Source organism: Geotrypetes seraphini, chromosome 8 (assembly GCF_902459505.1).
Source record: "Geotrypetes seraphini chromosome 8, aGeoSer1.1, whole genome shotgun sequence".
NCBI classification, from domain to species: Eukaryota; Metazoa; Chordata; class Amphibia; order Gymnophiona; family Dermophiidae; genus Geotrypetes; species Geotrypetes seraphini.
This window is the reverse complement of record NC_047091.1, coordinates 11,563,526-11,581,210: the sequence shown is the minus strand read 5'-3', so window position 1 is coordinate 11,581,210 and position 17,685 is coordinate 11,563,526. Positions and strand designations below refer to the sequence as shown.

Here is a 17,685-nt window from a genome sequence, read left to right as displayed (position 1 = left end):
CTAATTACACAAATAGATTTTGACAGTATAGCAGCTTACATGGCCAAAACGTATGCTTTCATGAGTTGGCATTTTCAGTACAAACCAGTCAGCACCTGCCAGCCACATAAGTTTTTTTTTGTTGTTGTTTTTTTTACCTTGAATGTAGACACTTTGTTTTAAATTTTTTATTCATTTTCATACATCCACAAGTGTAACTTAGAAATTTAAAACGATCTCATAAAACATACGCTTGAATTCCTTTCATGTACCACTGTAAATACTATATATTATTCTGTGGTTATGAACAAAAATAACTGAAATATATCTGTATTACCTAATATGTATAATAATTGTTATTAAAATTTAAACCCCTCCTTTCCCTTCCCTCCCAATACATATAACAATTATAATAAAAATAATGACAGCTATTTTATGAGATAAATTAAATAAAATGAAACCCACCCCCCTCCCTTCTTAATAAGATTTTTATTATGGGAAAATGATTTCATTCATTACAGAAATCTGCTAATGGTCCCCAGATCTTCTGAAACTTGCCAAAATAACCTCTCTGTTGCTAATGCACGCTCCATTTTATACTTGAATATAGACACTAATTTTGTTCTGAAATCTTTAGATGACTTGGCATCAGCAGCTAGTAAATTTCTTTTTTCTTTTTTTTTTTAAATTTTATTTATTCATTTTTGCATTCTTACAACAAGTGAATTATACATGTTATAATCAATATTACATGACAATTATAATTACCAACAATTCATCTTATCATATGTAATAAATCCCTCCCCCTTTTTTCACTTATTATTTCCATATAATATACATTCCCCATCCCACCCCTATATACCTACTCCCAATGTGCTATGAAATCTGATCATTAGAATAACTAGTCAATGGTTCCCAAATTTTTTTGAAATTATATATAAAAAATGGAAAAAAAAAAAAAGGCGTTAGCGTTACAACAGCTAGTAAATTTCAATAATTATATGGTGTTAAAAATCCTCAAATCAAATATCTGATGTGATCATCCTGCAGTATTCTTCCCTCACCTTTTGTGGCCTACCGAGCCCTTTGTCTGAGAGTCACTACTGTAGAATAATGGTGTGCACATGAGTCTCTGGACCCACCACAATAACTTGAATTTTTAGACTACTTGTGTGTATGTATGAGAGATTTTGCCTACAGTGGGTTTAAAAACCAGATTAATATATGGAATCTCTCATTCAGAATCATTGGGGATAGCTAAAAACCAGACCAACTTGAGGAGTAGCACACAGGAATTGGTCTTTTATTGGGGCCTCTCTAATTGCAACCCATAAAAACTTGATTATGGCTGTGATTTTTGTTGTTGTTGTCTAAAATAACATTATTGTGTTCTAGCAGTTGCAGCAGCTGCAGCTTCAGCAAATGGTGCAGCTGGTGGTCTGGCAGGAGCGACAAATGGACCGTTTCGCCAGTTAGGAAGTCAACAGCCGCAGCCCCAGCCGCAGCAGCAGCCAACCAATAACTTGGCCTCCAGCTCATTTTATGGCAACAACTCTCTGAGCAGCAATTCCCAAAGCAGTTCTCTCTTCTCCCAGGGCTCTGCACAGCCAGGAAATACTTCATTGGGGTTTGGAAGCGGCAGCTCCTTGGGAGCTACACTGGGATCAGCTCTGGGGGGATTTGGAACAGCAGGTATGAGCCACAACAGAGGCCGACAAGAAAATAAAGAGCGTTGTTATTGTAAAATTTTCAAAGTTGTTCTGAAGGGTGGCATTAATCAGCTGCCTCAGGTTTGACTGAAAGCTCAAGAAAATCTGGCTTGTTACAGTATTGTATTACATTGCCTGGAGATGACAGCAGTACAAGGGTAACCATGCTGCTCTATAAATAGCTTCGACAGCGTAGAAATGATTGATTATTTGACATATTACATATCTCATAGAACCTGAGCCATTTACGATAAATTAAAACAAGGGGACAAATAAACATGTATGGGCAAACTAAACAAAATGATGAAAATAAGTAAACTGTGTGCAATAAGGGACGTATTGGGGGAGGGGGGGGAGGAAGAGAGAAGAAGATATGTAGGCCAGATCTATTCAAACCACAGTAGTGGCAGTGCATCAATGAACAGATAATTTTTGCTCTAGTGAAGTCTGACGTTCTCTCAGGACTCAATATTAACAAAATGTGTTGAAGCTATTAAGACACCTTTACTAAACAGTAATACAATAAGGAACCAAGTGTCTCATTATTGAAATATTGCAAAAAATGGACTTTAAAATCCTGAGGTCCATTTCTTGCAATATTTCAATTTAACTTTGGTTCTGGATTGACCACCTGACACTAATTAAAGACACTTGGTTCCTTATTGTATTCTCTCAGGATTACATCGGCAGGTCTGCTTTTGGCTGTGCTGAAACAAAATGAGCTTAATCCAAAGCGCCACTGTCGGTCTTGGGCATTTATAGGTAGGGTTTGCTAAGATAGTCAAGAGACTTACCTAGAACCCAGATGTTTGCAATGCTTCATTGCTATGGTGTATTATTAATAGTCTTCTTTTTAGTTAACTGTTAGCTAAACATCCAAAAATTAAAATATATATCTTTCCAGGCTCTACTTAAGGCAGCATATAGCTTTATTAGAATTAAGTCTCTTCTCCAGAAGATCTTACAATCTAAGTGAGTTCTGAGGCTATGGAAGTGTGAGCAGGAAAGTGCATTTTCAACCCTGGTTCTCAGGCCATTATTGCTCTAATCACAAAGTTGTTAGAACAGTCTCGGTACTACTGTGTTTCCACAAAAATAAGACCTAGTGCGTTTTTTGGCCCAAAATTAATATGACACTGTCTTATTTTCGGGGTAGAGCTTATTTTTTTCTTGTACATGATCAAATCTCCTTTCCTCTCCTTCACCCCAATTCTTTCTCTTTCCTTTCTCTCTCCCACATGTGCAGCATCTTTCCTCCCCTCTCACCCATCCCCTTGTGCCTTCCCTCTGCAGCATTTTTCTATCCCTCCCTCCCTCCCATCCCCCTGTGCAGCAGAACCCTTGCCTAGCTTCTATCCTTCCCTCCCTCGTGCAGCAGAACCCTTGCCCAGCTTTACGGGAATAAACCTGTTAATGCCACATGAATGGAAAACATATTCTTTACTAGATCTGCTAATAGCACTAGTGAGAAGAAGTTTGCTAGTTGTCATGCTTTTAATATGAGAGGAAGAAAATATATGAGAACTATTGAGAAAAACGTTTTAAGTGGTCCAGCTTGTCAGCTCTGTAATATTTTTCAAGGATTTTTCCATTGGAAGAATTCCATCTTTGTTTTCTTTCTTCCATTTCAGTTGCAAACTCGAATACTGGCAGCGGCTCGCGACGGGACTCCCTTACTGGCAGCAGTGACCTGTACAAGAGGACATCCAGCAGTTTAACACCCATTGGACACAGTTTTTATAATGGCCTGGGCTTTTCTTCCTCTCCTGGACCTGTTGGCATGCCTCTTCCCAGCCAGGGACCTAGTCACTCCCAGACACCACCCCCTTCTCTATCTTCCCACGGCTCATCCTCAAGCTTGCATTTGGGTAAGAATTAAAAGTTTAGGATTCACATGTGCACACAGTGAGGTGAACCATTACCGGCATATATCTTCATATCTTACTATCTTATGGTTTTAAGGAAACAAAAACCTTCCTGTGGCAGATTTCTTTGAAAGGAAAACTCTTATGTTTTAATTACAACAGCATGCGTTAAAGTAATTGTAGTGGGAACTGTGGCTTCCTAAGAAAGTCTGCAATTCTTCATTTGATTTTGAGAAGGACAGTTTGCTTCCATTTTTTTAAACTGGAATAAAAGGAGGGAAATCAACAGTTAGTGTGACAGTGTGATGGTGTTGCCTGTTTGCCCTTAAAGCTGCATGTGTCATACACAGGGAACCTGAGTAAAACACATAACAAACTTTCTAATCTAACACTATTCCTGAACCTATGAATTCTTATAGAGAGCCTCATTACCATTCTTTTGCTCCACCTCCCAATTTTCTGGGCTGTCCTCCAATTCGTCAGTTGTCTTTCCATAAGCAAGATGGTAGAAGCCTGTCTTTTCTGCTTGTGTTCATTTTTCAATTATATTAGTTTTTTGGACAGTTTGCAAGGCTTTTCTGTACTGCAGAAGATCTGATTCTTGGGACATTTCTGGCTGCAGGAGCACGCAGACTTTGAGAGGTTGAGGTGTTTGCTTTCAAGAGGCAGACTTGGAAGTGCACCCACTTGGATAGCCTGCAGTACATTTCAGGAGCTCAGGGACCTTTCCCTTGGGAGCAAAACTCAACCCAGTTTTGTCTGCACTGGGCGTAAGCGCAGGCTGAGTGGCTCTGTTGCGTTTTTTCCAGGATTGGGACTAACTTCTTCCACCCCCTGTTTGTGTGTGCGAGATCTGGTGGGGGTTGAGGTCTACGGCTGGTTCATTTTGCCAGAGAGGCAGTCCGAAGACACAGTTCAGATTCCAAGCTTGTTGAGGCAGAAGTTCTCCCTATAACCTATTTGCAGCTTGAGCGCTTGCAGCTCCCAGCACACACTATGGTACAGTGAGTAACAGGCTGACAGTCTGAAAAACAAAATCGGAGGTGGGGGGGTTAAAATTTATTTTTTAGGGTTCTGGGGTTTGTCTGGGGTCATTCAGTTTGTGGATCTTCTGGTGAAGCCATTTTTTGAATTTGAGATGCAGAAGATTCCTGAGAAAGCCAAATGGGCAAAACTAGGATGACCATTTAGGATCTCTGCAGGTGTTTTTGAAGAATTGGCTTGCGGCTTGGTAAAAGATGTTGCAGGAAAGAACCGTTGCATGACCAACGGAACAAGGCTCATTATTACTGTAGCTAAGTGAACTTTAATATCCGTTACTGTTGCTTTGTGGTGCAGCAGATAACCTGTGCAGTGCTATTGTATATATTTTTGAACTTTGAGAACATCATGGCTTTAAATGATCCTTTAGGCTTTTGTGCCTAGACAGAATCAGCAGAGTTTTGAAAAGAACTATTGGGGAGTATTTTTGGCCTGTGAAGCTAATCTGAGGCCTTTTTTCTCCTAATATTATTATTGCTGGTTCTGTTTGTGGATGTGTGCTTGTGATTGAAAGTTTAAAGAGACAGTAGTGTCACTGGGCTAAGGGATCTAGCTGTAAAAGGTGGTTTATATATGAGTTAGAGAAGGATGAATGGTTAGTCAGGTTCCCTCATCTCTTAAATCCCCAAATCGCTAGTTTTTAGACCCCAGTGTAGCTCCCCCAGGCTATTTTTGGTGTTAAAATTGCTACCACAATGGCTATCTTGGATTTTCTGATTTAAAAATAAAAGCCTGTATCTGGCTTAAAACACCTTGATTTTTGCATAAAAATTGGTGTGATAGACTCCTCAGGTCTGGATACTTTGATTCATGCCAAATTTACGATAGATTGGCCAGGGGAGACAGGAGCCGCTGGCTTTGCTCCCTCTAGTCCCTCAGGGAGTGTTAGTACCCAGATGGTGCAAGGGCCAAGATAAAGGTGAACCAATTGATATAGTGTATTCAGATTTTCAAAAGGCATTTGACAAAGTACCTCAAGAAAGACTTCTGAGAAAATTAGAAAGTCATGGGATAGGAGAAAGACAGAGAATAGATTTAAATAGTCAATATTCTCAATGGAGAAGGGTAAATAGTGGGGTCTATGCTAGATCTGCTGCTTTTTAACATATTTATCAATGATCTAGAAAAGGGAATAACTAGTGAGGTAATTAAATTTGCTGATGACACAAAGTTGTTAAATCACAAGAAGATTATGAAAAATTGTAAGAGGACCTTGTAAGGCTGGGAGACTGAATGTCAAAATGGCAGATGATGTTTAATGTGAGCACATGCAAAGTGATGGAAAGAGGAACCCGAACTATAGCTATGTGATGCAAGGTTCTATGAAATCATTGCCCAGGAAAAGGATCTAGGTGTCGTTGAGGATACGTTAAAACCCTCGGCGCAATGTGCGGCGGCAGCTAAGAAAGCAAATAGAATGTTTGTTTATTAAAATCTTTATATACTGCATATACAGCCAAAAAAGGATCAAAGCGGTTTACAATATAATTCAATCAAATTATGAAAAGAACTCCATTGAAATGAAAATGAAAAAATCATAACATTTCTAATACATAATATTATATAACAACTAAATTAATAATATTAAAAATTATAAGAATGTATAAATGCAGTCTGCAGTCCCAAATTTATTTATATTTTGCATATCCTACAGTTCTATGTGGATTACAAATTATTCAGGTACTCAAGCTCTTTTCCCTACCTGTCCGAGCAAGCTCACACTCTAATGTACCTGGGGCATTGGGGAATTAAGTGACTTGCCCAGGGTCACAGTGTGAAATTTGAACCCACAACCCCAGGGTGCTGGGGCTGTAGCTCTAACCACTGCACCACACACTCCCCACATTCAGGAAAGGAATGGAAAACAAAGATGAAAATGTTATAATGCCTTTGTATCACTCTATGGTACGGCCGCACCGTGAATATGTTCTGATCACTGTTTCTCAAAGATATAGTGAAATTAGAAAATGTACAGAGAAGAGCGCTGAAAATGATAAAAGGGATGGGTCGACTTCCCTATGAGGAAAGGTTAGTTAAAGTGGCTAGGGTTCTTAAGCTTGGAGAAGAGACGGCTCAGGGGTGATATGATAGTGGTCTATAAAATAATGAGTGGAGTGGAAAAGGTAGATGTGAATCACTTGTTCACTCTTTCCAAAAATACTATAGAACTAGGGGGCATGCGATGAAGCTACTAAGTAGTAGATTTAAAACAAACCAATTCTTCACACAGTGTGTAATTAAACTATGGAATTCGTTGCTGAAAAATGTGGTGAAATCAGTTAAACTTGGAGGGGGGGGGGTTTAAAAAAGGTTTGGATAATTTTCTAAAAGAGAAGTCCATAGGCCATTATTGAGATGGCTTAGGGAAATCCACTGCTTATTCCTAGAATGAGCAATATAAAATCTGATTTACTACTTGGGATCTAGCTAGGTACTTGGGACCTGGGTTGACCATGGTTGGAAACAGGATACTGGGCTTGATGAACCTTTGATCTAGCCCAGTATGGCAATTCTTAGGTTAAGTCCAGGTTTGAGCTGGGGAGCAGTGCCAGTGTCCCCCCAATGAAGCACTGCCACAAAACCCCAGAATGGAGCTCGTGAGAACCCGCAGAGGCTTTCTGAACATCCTGGACAGGGGTTCCCCCCCTGAATTCATCAATATGATGTTTGAAGCTTCCAAGATTAATAAAAGCCATCGGAAAAGGATGTTTAAGTCCACCTTTGAGTTTTACAGAATTCTACATGCCTATCTGCAACAACTCCCCCCATGCACTGTCTTTTCAGGAAAAGATTAAAGACATCTCTTCCCCTAGTAGTCTTAACTAGTCCTCCCCACCCCATACACTGCCTCTCTAAAACTAAGCTACGAATGTTATACTTGCTTATTTCTAACCTTGCATCACAAATGTAAAATCATTTTGCTGTAAGCTGTATTGTACTGTATAAAACTCGGGGATCATGGAGTTGCTGGTGCCGGTGGTTCCCCACCCCCTCTCTCCCCCAAGAGCATAATTCCCCAGCTACAGTGCCATGTGCAGGACAAGAAGGTCCAGTCTGGGAAGATTGGACTGGAGAGGTCTCTTTCAATGCCTTTATTCACCCAGTCAGGGTTCTCTGTAGCAGGAGATGCTGCTTCATCTCTAGGGGTGCTGGATCCAGATCTGGTAGAGGCCTCTAATCTCGGTGAGGACCAGACTGTGCACAGGCTGTTCAAGTCTTCAGTGCTTTTGCAGGTGATCATGGAACCCCTCCAGGAATTAAAGATAGACTCCGCAGTCCTCTTCTGCATACTGCTTGCTTATAAGCAGCACAAAAGCACAGACAGGTTTCAAGTTTATTTAAAATGTTGATATAAACGCAATATCAAATATTTTCAATGCGTATAACAATAAAAAAAAATTGGGAGGGGGACAAAATAAAACAATTTATACAGGTAAACATACAATCAATGTACACAATTAATTAGTGATACATAGGGAAAGAGGAGTGAACTACAGTTGTTAAAGAAAGTAGAAGAACATTTAAGGAAAAACAACATCAGGAGGGTAATTGAAAATGTTTTACAAATAAAGCTAAGTCTAAAAGTGAAAGGGAGAAGTTGTGACCTATATATAGATCTGGTTAGGTTTAAGTATTTGAGCCTGAGATTGTTGATAAAAGAGTTATCCTGTTTATGACTCAAATGCATCTTTGTATAGGTGGCTTTTTAATGTGCTTTTAAATTTTTCTAAAGAAGTTTCACCACGCAGATAAACTGGTAACTTCTTCCATAGCTGGGGTGCAATGATTGAAAAAGTTGTAGCTTTTCTGGTGCCTATTATTTTCAGAGACGGGATGGTCAGCAAATGCTGATCTGTTGATCTTAGAGATCTGGCTGGAGAATATGGTATCAAATAACTATGTAAAAATATTGGTGTGTTGGTTTGTTGAATTTTGAAGGTTAATAGTGCAATTTTATAGATTATTCTATGTGAAATTGGAAGCCAGTGTGCTTTTTGTAACAGAGGAGTGACATGATCGTATTTTTTTGGAGTTCTTCCTCTTCAAGACATTGCAAATATGCTCACGAGTCATTAGGAGTTCCTGAAGAGGCCCTTCCAGAGTGTGTCATGATCCAGAGGCAGTTGTCAAGATGGATCACCAGTTTCTAATGTATGGAGTGGATCATGTAACTGATGCTGTATATGATATTTTCAGAGTCATGAGCAAAATGTCTGTTTATTCCATTTCCACCCTCATATGCTATGGATCAGTTAGTGGGCGGGGGAATTCCTCTTCCAAGGTGACCTTGTGTAAATGACCATTTAAGGGGCATTTACTCCTTGGAAAAGGTCTGGATGATAATAATAATAATAACTTTATTCTTGTATACCGCAATACCATGGAAGTTCAATGCGGTTAACAATAGAAGAGACTACATTTACAGCGATGATACATATTACAGTGTTGTTACATTTACAGAGATGTTACATAAATGGCAGCAATAAAAGGCATATACTAGAGAAGAGACTGTACGTATACAGCGATGTTACATGTTGAAGCGGTGATACCTTTACCGTAATGTTAAATATGTGGCAATGAAAAGGCAGGGCAATTAGATAAAAAACAGAGAATGAGTAAGAGAGGCCATAGTGGCTTGGGGGGGGGGGTGAAGTCAGAGGGAAGGAGGCATTTGGCAAGTATGCAGGATTGCAAGTCAAAGTCTTTACCAGACAGTAGACCTCAAGCCTCTAGGAGGTCAAATTGTGGTACCTTTCGAACCTCCAGATTGCCAGTTCTCGGGAGGGCCTTCAAGCCATAGATCCTTTCAAGACTTCAGACAAAAATTCAGATCTATCTTCAGGATTCCGCTCCACCACATCTCCCAAGAAGCAGTGATGATGCCAAACCTCCATGCAATGGAGGGAGATTATTGGCCTATAGGGGAGCAGGGGCAGAGGTCGCTACAGAGCGCTGGGTGCTGGACATTATACAGGAGGGATACAAGCTCGAGTTCTTTCATCTCTTCCTGTACCTTTTTCTGGATTCTCCTGCTAGGATGCCGGAAATAGCCTAGGTCAGAGCAAGAGTGGCTGCTGGATCTGGAAGCCATAGAGCCCATGTATGCTATGTATGTTAAACTGTTCCCAGTCAAGCTGCTTTAAAAAAAAAAAACCCAACCTACGGTCTTACCTGATTTTCCCTGAGATAGAACAGAGCACGGCACCAAGTTGTTTGGTTGAAATAATCATATAGTCAGGCTGTCTACCTGCCTCCTAAACTTCCATATATTCCTCAGTTCTTTATTTCTTGGAAGATCAGAGAAAGAAATCCACATAAGAGTGTAGATAATAGTCAAAGCTTTGAGAAGCGTTTCTGCATCCCCCAAATAATGGAACGTCAGAAAGACTTACCCAATACAGGTGACTGATCATTTTATTAGAAATAATGACAGGAATCATCGTCCAATTACAATCCATTTACAAATTGCAATATTCTATTGGTTACTTCATTCCTTAACTCATCAAATGCTATTGTCTCACCTCTGTCAGCCATAGAAGGAAGTGGACTGAAGTCACGCTGACCCTTGCACTCTGTTGCAAACAAGAGTTTACAGAAACAATCACATGATTTTCTATAACTACCAGCTCATCAATATTTGCCTTAACTATGTAAGTGGAAGAAAACTATGTTCTCATACACAGATGTGTTTTACTCTCTACACCGTCTAAACAACTATTGGAAGAAAAATATGTTTTCCAGAAACTTTCATTTGCTAAACAGTACCTTTCTGCAACCACATGGTTTAGTCAAATGGACTCCCCCCCAAATAAACTCCTCAAGCGACAAATATGTTGTTTATACTTTGCTGTATGTAAACGATTTCTGTTATTCAGCTATAATATTAGTGTCTTTCAGAGCCCTAACTAAAAGTGTATCTAATATATATATTGGTTATGGGGGCCATATTAATTATGGGCCCCCCTTATAGTCTGCATAATACAATTATCCTCATCAAGCTCATTGGGGAGACAGGATAGAAAACAAATTAAATAAATACCAGAGGAAGACTCGGTCTCCGACAAATGTTCGATATTCTTTATAGTGCTTACAAATTAATTTTGACTATCTGATCATCTTTTTGTACTGGCGGGGGCTGCTCATGAAAGCCAACCAGCCTCAAAAGTGACCATTTCAAGATGGATCCATATGGCCATTTCTTCAGCCTATATCTGAAGTGGCAAGCATCCACCTCTTATCTGTGAAGGCGCACTCCACTAGAAGCATGAGTTTCCTCATGGGCAGAATTCTTCAGCAGTATCCTTAGTTTTACCGAGTGGATGTGGCAGCCATACAGGACTTCCCCTTCAGGTCTTCATTTCTGACAGCAGGCCCATCTGTCCCATCCTAAACTTGGGGGGCTGCTTTGATACATCCCACAGGCTTAAGAATAGTGTCCGTTATACTAGAAGGAAAGATTAGGTTCTTACCTTGATAATATTTCTAGTAAACAGACACACATTATTCCTGAAGTCTGCCCTGTCAGATGTTCATTTGCCTGTTTACTTCCTTGAATGTGCTGGGGAATCTGGACATCTTGTTTCTTTACTTTATTCAGCCGTGATGATGATGGAGGATGCTACTGTTGCAGAATCTAGGAGGGTATCTGTAGAATCGCCCACACTTTTAGTGCAGGTTGCGCTCAGGTTGATGACTTGGTTGTTTTCACCAATGGTTAAATTTGTTTTAAGTGTTATATGTTAATATGTGCAGCACTGATATTGTTTCTCGGGGAGAGGCCCCATATGCCTCCCTATTCTGTTTCCTCTCCTCTGCTTTGGTAAAAAAACTGATGAATTGGAGGATAGCCCAGAGGGATGGGAGGATGAGCAAAAAAAATGCTAGTGAGGCTTTCTACAAGAATTCTCACGAGGAGGAATTTGACTACCCACAGGTTCGGGAATAGTGTCTTCCTACTAGAAAGGAAATTACCGAGGTAAGAACCTAGTCTTTCCTTAAGCTATTACTTTATTTAAGGAGCATAGTTATTCAATACCCAAATTGCCTATATAAAAAAGATAACTGCCCTTGATTACTCAGTCAACCAGTTGACCAAATTTAATTGATAATTGCATTCAGCTCCTTGAACACAATCAGGCGTGATTGCAGCTAGCCCTTTTGAATCTAAACCTCACTATACAATATATTGAACCTTAACATGAGAGTGAAGAAATAGACGCACAGTTTCTACAAGAATGCCGTACCATGATCAAAGGAAATTCCAGAAGAGATGAAAGTTGATGAAATATCAATCTGGAAAAGGTTACAAAGCCATTTCTAAAGCTCTGAGATAGCAATGAACCACGGTGAAAGCCATTATCTCCAGTGGAGAAGGCCTGCAACATGGTGAATCTTCCCAGGCTGATCAGCCAAAATTGTTCCAAGGTTGCAGCAACAACAACTCATCCATGAAGTCATAAAACATCTAGAAGAACTTCCAAAGAATTGCAGTGCAGGCTTCTCTAGCCTTAGCTGAGGTCAATATTTATGACTGCAACAAAAGACTAGGCAAAAATGGGACTCGTAAGAGAGTAGTAAGGCAGAAACCTATCCAAGAGTAACATCAGTGTTTGTCTCACATATGCAAAAACAATCCTAGATGATTCCCTAAGTCTTTTTTGGGATAACATTTTATGACAAGTCAAAATTTGGAACTCTTCAGATAACACAGGTTCCATTATGTCTGATGTAAAACAAAAATAATCAACCAATGTGGAAATGGACCTATTGGTACATTTCAAATAGTTCAATATATTTTAATGTATTCTATTTTATTTATAGGAGGAAAAAAGATAAAGCAGACCAAACATGTTTAATAGTGCTGCTGTGATCCTCCACAATGTAATCATATGTAAAAAAAAACAACAACCCTATTTGTATCTATATGAACATGTGTACTTTGTAAAGCAAAAATGTAACAATTATCAAGATAACAGAATTATGTAAATAAGTGGATCATAGCAGCTCTATTGAACACACTTGGTCTGCTTCACTCTGAGGTCTTTTTTCCTCCTATAAACAAAATAGAATAAATTAAAATATATTGAACTATTTGAAATCTACCAGTTGGTCCGGTTCCACTTTGGTTGGTTATTTTTGCAATATATTTGAGTGGATCTGATTATTCCTATTTTTTGTGTGTAAAGCAAATTCATGTTGTAGCAAGAACATTATACCAACAGTTACAGTAAATGTGATGGCAGTGTGATAATGTGGAGATGCTTTGCTGCCTCAGGACCTGGAAATATTGCTATTAAGTAAAACACAGAAACATAGAAATAGACGGCAGATAAGGGCCATGGCCCATCTAGTCTGCCCACCCCAATGACCCTCCCCTACCTTTCTCTGTGAATAGATCCCACGTTTCTATCCCATTTGGCCTTAAAATCAGGCACGCTGCTGGCCTCAATAACCTGAAGTGGAAGACTATTCCAGCGATCAACCACCCTTTCAGTGAAAATAAGAATTTCCTGGTGTCTTCGTGCAGTTTCCCGCCCCTGATTTTCCATGGATGCCCCCTTGTTGCCGCGGGACCCTTGAAAAAGAAGATATCTTCTTCCACCTCGATGCGGCCCATGAGATACTTGAATGTCTCGATCATGTCACCCCTCTCTCTGCGTTCCTCGAGTGAGTACAGCTGCAACTTATCCAGCCGTTCCTCGTACGGGAGATCCTTGAGTCCCGAGACCATCCGGGTGACCATTCTCTGGACCGACTCCAGTCTCAGCACATCCTTACGGTAATGTGGCCTCCAGAATTGCACACAGTATTCCAGGTGGGGCCTCACCATGGATCTATACAATGGCATAATGACTTCAGGCTTACGGCTGACGAAACTCCTGCATATGCAACCTATGATTTGCCTTGCCTTGGATGAAGCTTGCTCCACTTGATTGGCAGTCTTCATGTTCTCACTGACGATCACCCCTAAGTCTCATTCTGCTTCAGTTCTTGTTAGGAACTCGCCATTAAGGGTGTAAGTCTTGCATGGATTTTCGCTGCCCAGGTGCATGACTTTGCATTTTTTGGCATTGAAGCTGAGTTGCCAGGACCTAGACCAGCGCTCCAGTAGGAGTAGGTCGTGCATCATGTTGTCGGACATTGAATTTATGTCTGTTGTGCTTTTGCCCACTACATTGCTTAATTCTACACTACCAAAAACTATTAAGAAGAATGCCTGGTCATTTGTCTGTGAGTTGACGTGTAATTGGGTTATGCAGCAAGACAATGATCCAAACTACAAAAACAAGACCATATTTGGAGGCTGAGGAGAAACGGAATTAAAGTTTTGGATTGGCCTAGTTAAAAGTCCTGACTTGAACCCAGTAGAGATGCTGTGGCTGGATCTGAAATGAACAGTTCATGCACAAAAACCTACCAGTGCATCTGAATTAAAACAGTTCTGCAAAAAAAAAAAAAGTGGGCTAAGATTCCCCAAGGATATGAATGAGTGATATGAAATTATAGGAAGCATTTGGTTGTAATTATTGCTGCTAAAGGTGGTATAACAGTTAAGTTTATGGGGTGGTTATTTTTCACATGAGTAATATGGTTATTGGATAATTTTGTTCTTGAAATAAATAAAGGGCTCCTTTTATCAAGATGCGTAGGCGGTTAATGCACGAAATACCGTGCGTTTAACCGCCTGCTGCGCTAGTCGCTAACGCCTCCATTGACGAGGCGTTAGTTTTTAGGCTTGCCGCGGGGGTTAGCGCGTGATGAAATGTCCGACGCGCTAACCCCCGTAGCGCGCCTTGATAAAAGGAGCCCAAAGTTACAATTTAAAAAACTATTTACTCAGGTTCCCTTTGTCTAATACTATATTATGTTTAAAATTCAGAAAGCATTCAATGTGAAATATTTGCAATAATAGGGGCGATTGGGGAAGAGAAGCTTTTTCACATCACTGTAATTTGAATCCTCAGAAATATTGCTAACATTGAAAGAGCGCAATGAATTTTTTTTTTAAATTCTTTATTACAGTATTACATCATTTGAACTTGTACATATCACTTGAACTTCTATTATCTTAAATACATAAACTTATTCTCTCCACCACTCACCCTTCCCTCAAATATTGTAATCAAAAATATCATACAAACATTACATTCATATTATTGATTAAACCTTTAATATAACTATATACCACCCACCTCCCCATAATTATAAATGTACTTTCAGTTTAAAATGGCATCTAATCATTACAGTAAGTTATCAATGGCCCCCAAATATTTTTAAAATTATTATAATTCCCTTTTTGTATGGCAATTGTTCTTTCCATTTTGTATATATGGCATAACGAATTCCACCAGAAGGTGTAAATAAATCTAGTGTAATTTTTCCAATTCCTGGTGATATGTTGAATGGTGACTCCTGTCATTATCAATAAAAGTTTATTATTGCTTGATGAAATTTATATAATATATCTGGTTTAACTAACTCCCCTTTTGCTGTGAGCAGTTGTTAATTGGAAACTGGACTGCCATGAACTATAGTTGTTTCCATGGGCTCTAAAATTTGGAAATTATCAAAGCTAAGCAGGACTGGACTGGCTAGTTACTGACGAGATGCTTTTCAAATACATTGTTTGGTGCAGGGTGTTTTCTTTAGTGTGAGCCAAACCAATACCTTAGCATGGTGTTGGGGTATAAATGGTACTGTGTTTTGGTGGGCATTTTCTTTTCTTATTGGCATGAAGGATCTCATGGAAGCATATCTTATAGGCCAACTTAACTGTATGGAACCATAACCAGTAGTGACTGTACCACAATGGGCGTTAATTTCCATTCTTTGTCTTAATGTGAAGTTTGTATATAGGTTTTTGTTCATTTTAAACATTTTGGCAGTTGGCTAACACTTTAAGACACTAAAAATCCTTGTCTGACACCAATAGGAGGGCTAACAAATGGAAGCGGACGGTATATATCTGCTGCTCCCGGAGCTGAAGCAAAGTACCGAAGTGCAAGTAGTGTCTCCAGCCTCTTTAGTCCGAGCAGCACGCTATTCCCTTCCTCCCGCTTGCGTTATGGCATGTCTGATGTCATGCCTTCAGGACGAAGCAGGCTTCTAGAAGACTTCCGCAACAACCGATACCCAAACCTACAACTGCGAGAAATCGCAGGGCACATCATGGAGTTTTCCCAAGATCAGCATGGGTCAAGGTAAGAGAATCTCATGGGCTAGCCAAAAATCAAAAATAGCCTCAATCTGTGGTAAGAAATATTCTGTTGAATCAAGGCTGCTCTTGACTATGGAAGTGAGAAATCCATATTTAAGAAATTTCCTCCTAAATTCTTGAGAAATATTTATTGTTTATATGAGCATGAAAAGGGGAGCAAGGCCTGCAGAGGAATTAAATGAAATTTTCTTTTCAGTTTTAAACTACTTTGTTTTGAGCAATTCCTTCATTCACAGTAATAACTTTGCTTATGTTGAAATGGAAGCAGATTGTCCCCGTAGGATGATTTTTCACATTAGTCTCTGTTCTTATGGCTTTCATGCATAGATTTTTTTATATGAGCAATGAAAAAATAATGGGCTCTCTTTGGAAAAAGAGACCAGTTCTTGGAAGTGGAGTAGGAGGAAATGAAGTATACCAATTTGTCTGCTTACTGACAAAGAACGTGGGCTGTAGCAGACCAGTCCCTAGGGTGATGCTAATTTTATTAACAGCAACATTCTGCAGAAATCTCCCAGCCTATTTTATTATAAAGAACCCCTTTAAACTCATTTTATTAGAAAAACACATTGTGAACCATCTAATTGTGCAGCTCAAGCTACATATAGCAAAAATTGACTTGTGTGTTGATTTTTTTTATCGATACCAACAGACATTTGCCTCCATAAGGGTAAAGAAGAATAGCTATTAGAATAACGAGGCAAGTAAAAGAAAGAATAGTGAAAACAAGAAAAGTGAATTATCAATGATGTAACATACCATCCAAATACCTAACAAAGTTAAATCACCTTTCCAATGCAATAGAGATGATGGTATGCTGAACTATAGAGTTATCTACCTGTGCTTGCAAGTATATTGCAGAAGATGTCAATCACAGCTTTTCAACTCCTTCTCCACGGTCTTTGTTGCTCCTTTCAGTTCTTCCTTCTGCAGTTTCTCTGATCTGTTCCGTTTATTGTTTTCCGGTGTTTTTTCGAGGTTTCCAGCTCATTTGTGGATTTTTGTTGCTTTGTTGGAGATCGCAGCTTAAAGAAACTGCTCTACCTGTCAGCAGCTGGCAGGTGTATCCCTCGGAGACCTGTACAGCCAGCCTGCTGAAGATTTGTTGAACTTAGGGTTCCGGGCCCTCAGCACTTGCTCACTTCCTTAACTTAATCAAGAGCTTCAGTGCAGATTGTTAGGCATCAATAGCGATCCTTCAGGGTGCTGGTTGCAACATATCCTTCCCCCCCTTTTTCTGCATCATGCATTTGTTTGGGGGGGCAAGAGGATCAGTCCAACTAAGATCCAGCTGGGAGCACGAAGATCTAAGCATGGCAGCAAACCGGCTACTTGAGGCAGAGAACCCCTCCAGGTCCAGCTACACTTTAAGGGAGCCAAAGCAGACTGCAGCACCATTCCCCAGCACATGATTTGTGAGTACAGGCTGCGACAGCCTTTGGGGAGAGGGGGGGAATCTTGAAAACTGTCTCTTGACTGTTTCTGCAGTTGTCTTTGATCCCTCTCCTCTAAAATCCTTTTTTTAAAATCAATCTTGAAGCTGTTTTTTGGCACAAAAATGCTACTGATGGCCAGCTTGGATTTACTGATTCCCCTCCCCCCTAAGTTCTCCGATTTCTCCAAAACATCTTGTGTTGTCTCAAAACTGATAGGGATGGAGTCCTCAGACTCTTAATACCCCTATATCATGCCTTATTTGGGCTGGATGGATGGCGGTAGAGTGCCCTTGCGCCATGTGGTGCAGGATGGAGGAGTGGGAGCTTCAGTCAAGGTGCACCGTAAGGGCGTAGATGCTTCGCAGCCCGAGAACAGGCGATTACTTCATACTAAAGGGGAAGAAGAGTTGCCCACTAAACCCCAGAATTCATTCATC

At 39.9% G+C, this 17,685-nt stretch overlaps 1 protein-coding gene across 16 annotated transcripts in view; it reads left to right on the top strand.

The window, feature by feature from the left end:
- The window catches only part of PUM1 (pumilio RNA binding family member 1), a 235,689-nt gene that overhangs the window by 151,777 nt on the left and 66,227 nt on the right, over window positions 1–17,685 (top strand). For 15 of the 16 annotated variants that reach the window (XM_033955218.1, XM_033955226.1, XM_033955225.1 and 12 more), the window contains 3 exons: window positions 1,375–1,671; window positions 3,320–3,556; window positions 15,528–15,795. In XM_033955218.1, coding sequence (XP_033811109.1) covers window positions 1,375–1,671; window positions 3,320–3,556; window positions 15,528–15,795 — 802 coding nt within the window. The remainder of the gene's footprint in view (window positions 1–1,374; window positions 1,672–3,319; window positions 3,557–15,527; window positions 15,796–17,685) is intronic. The other variant, XM_033955214.1, reaches the window with a different exon arrangement.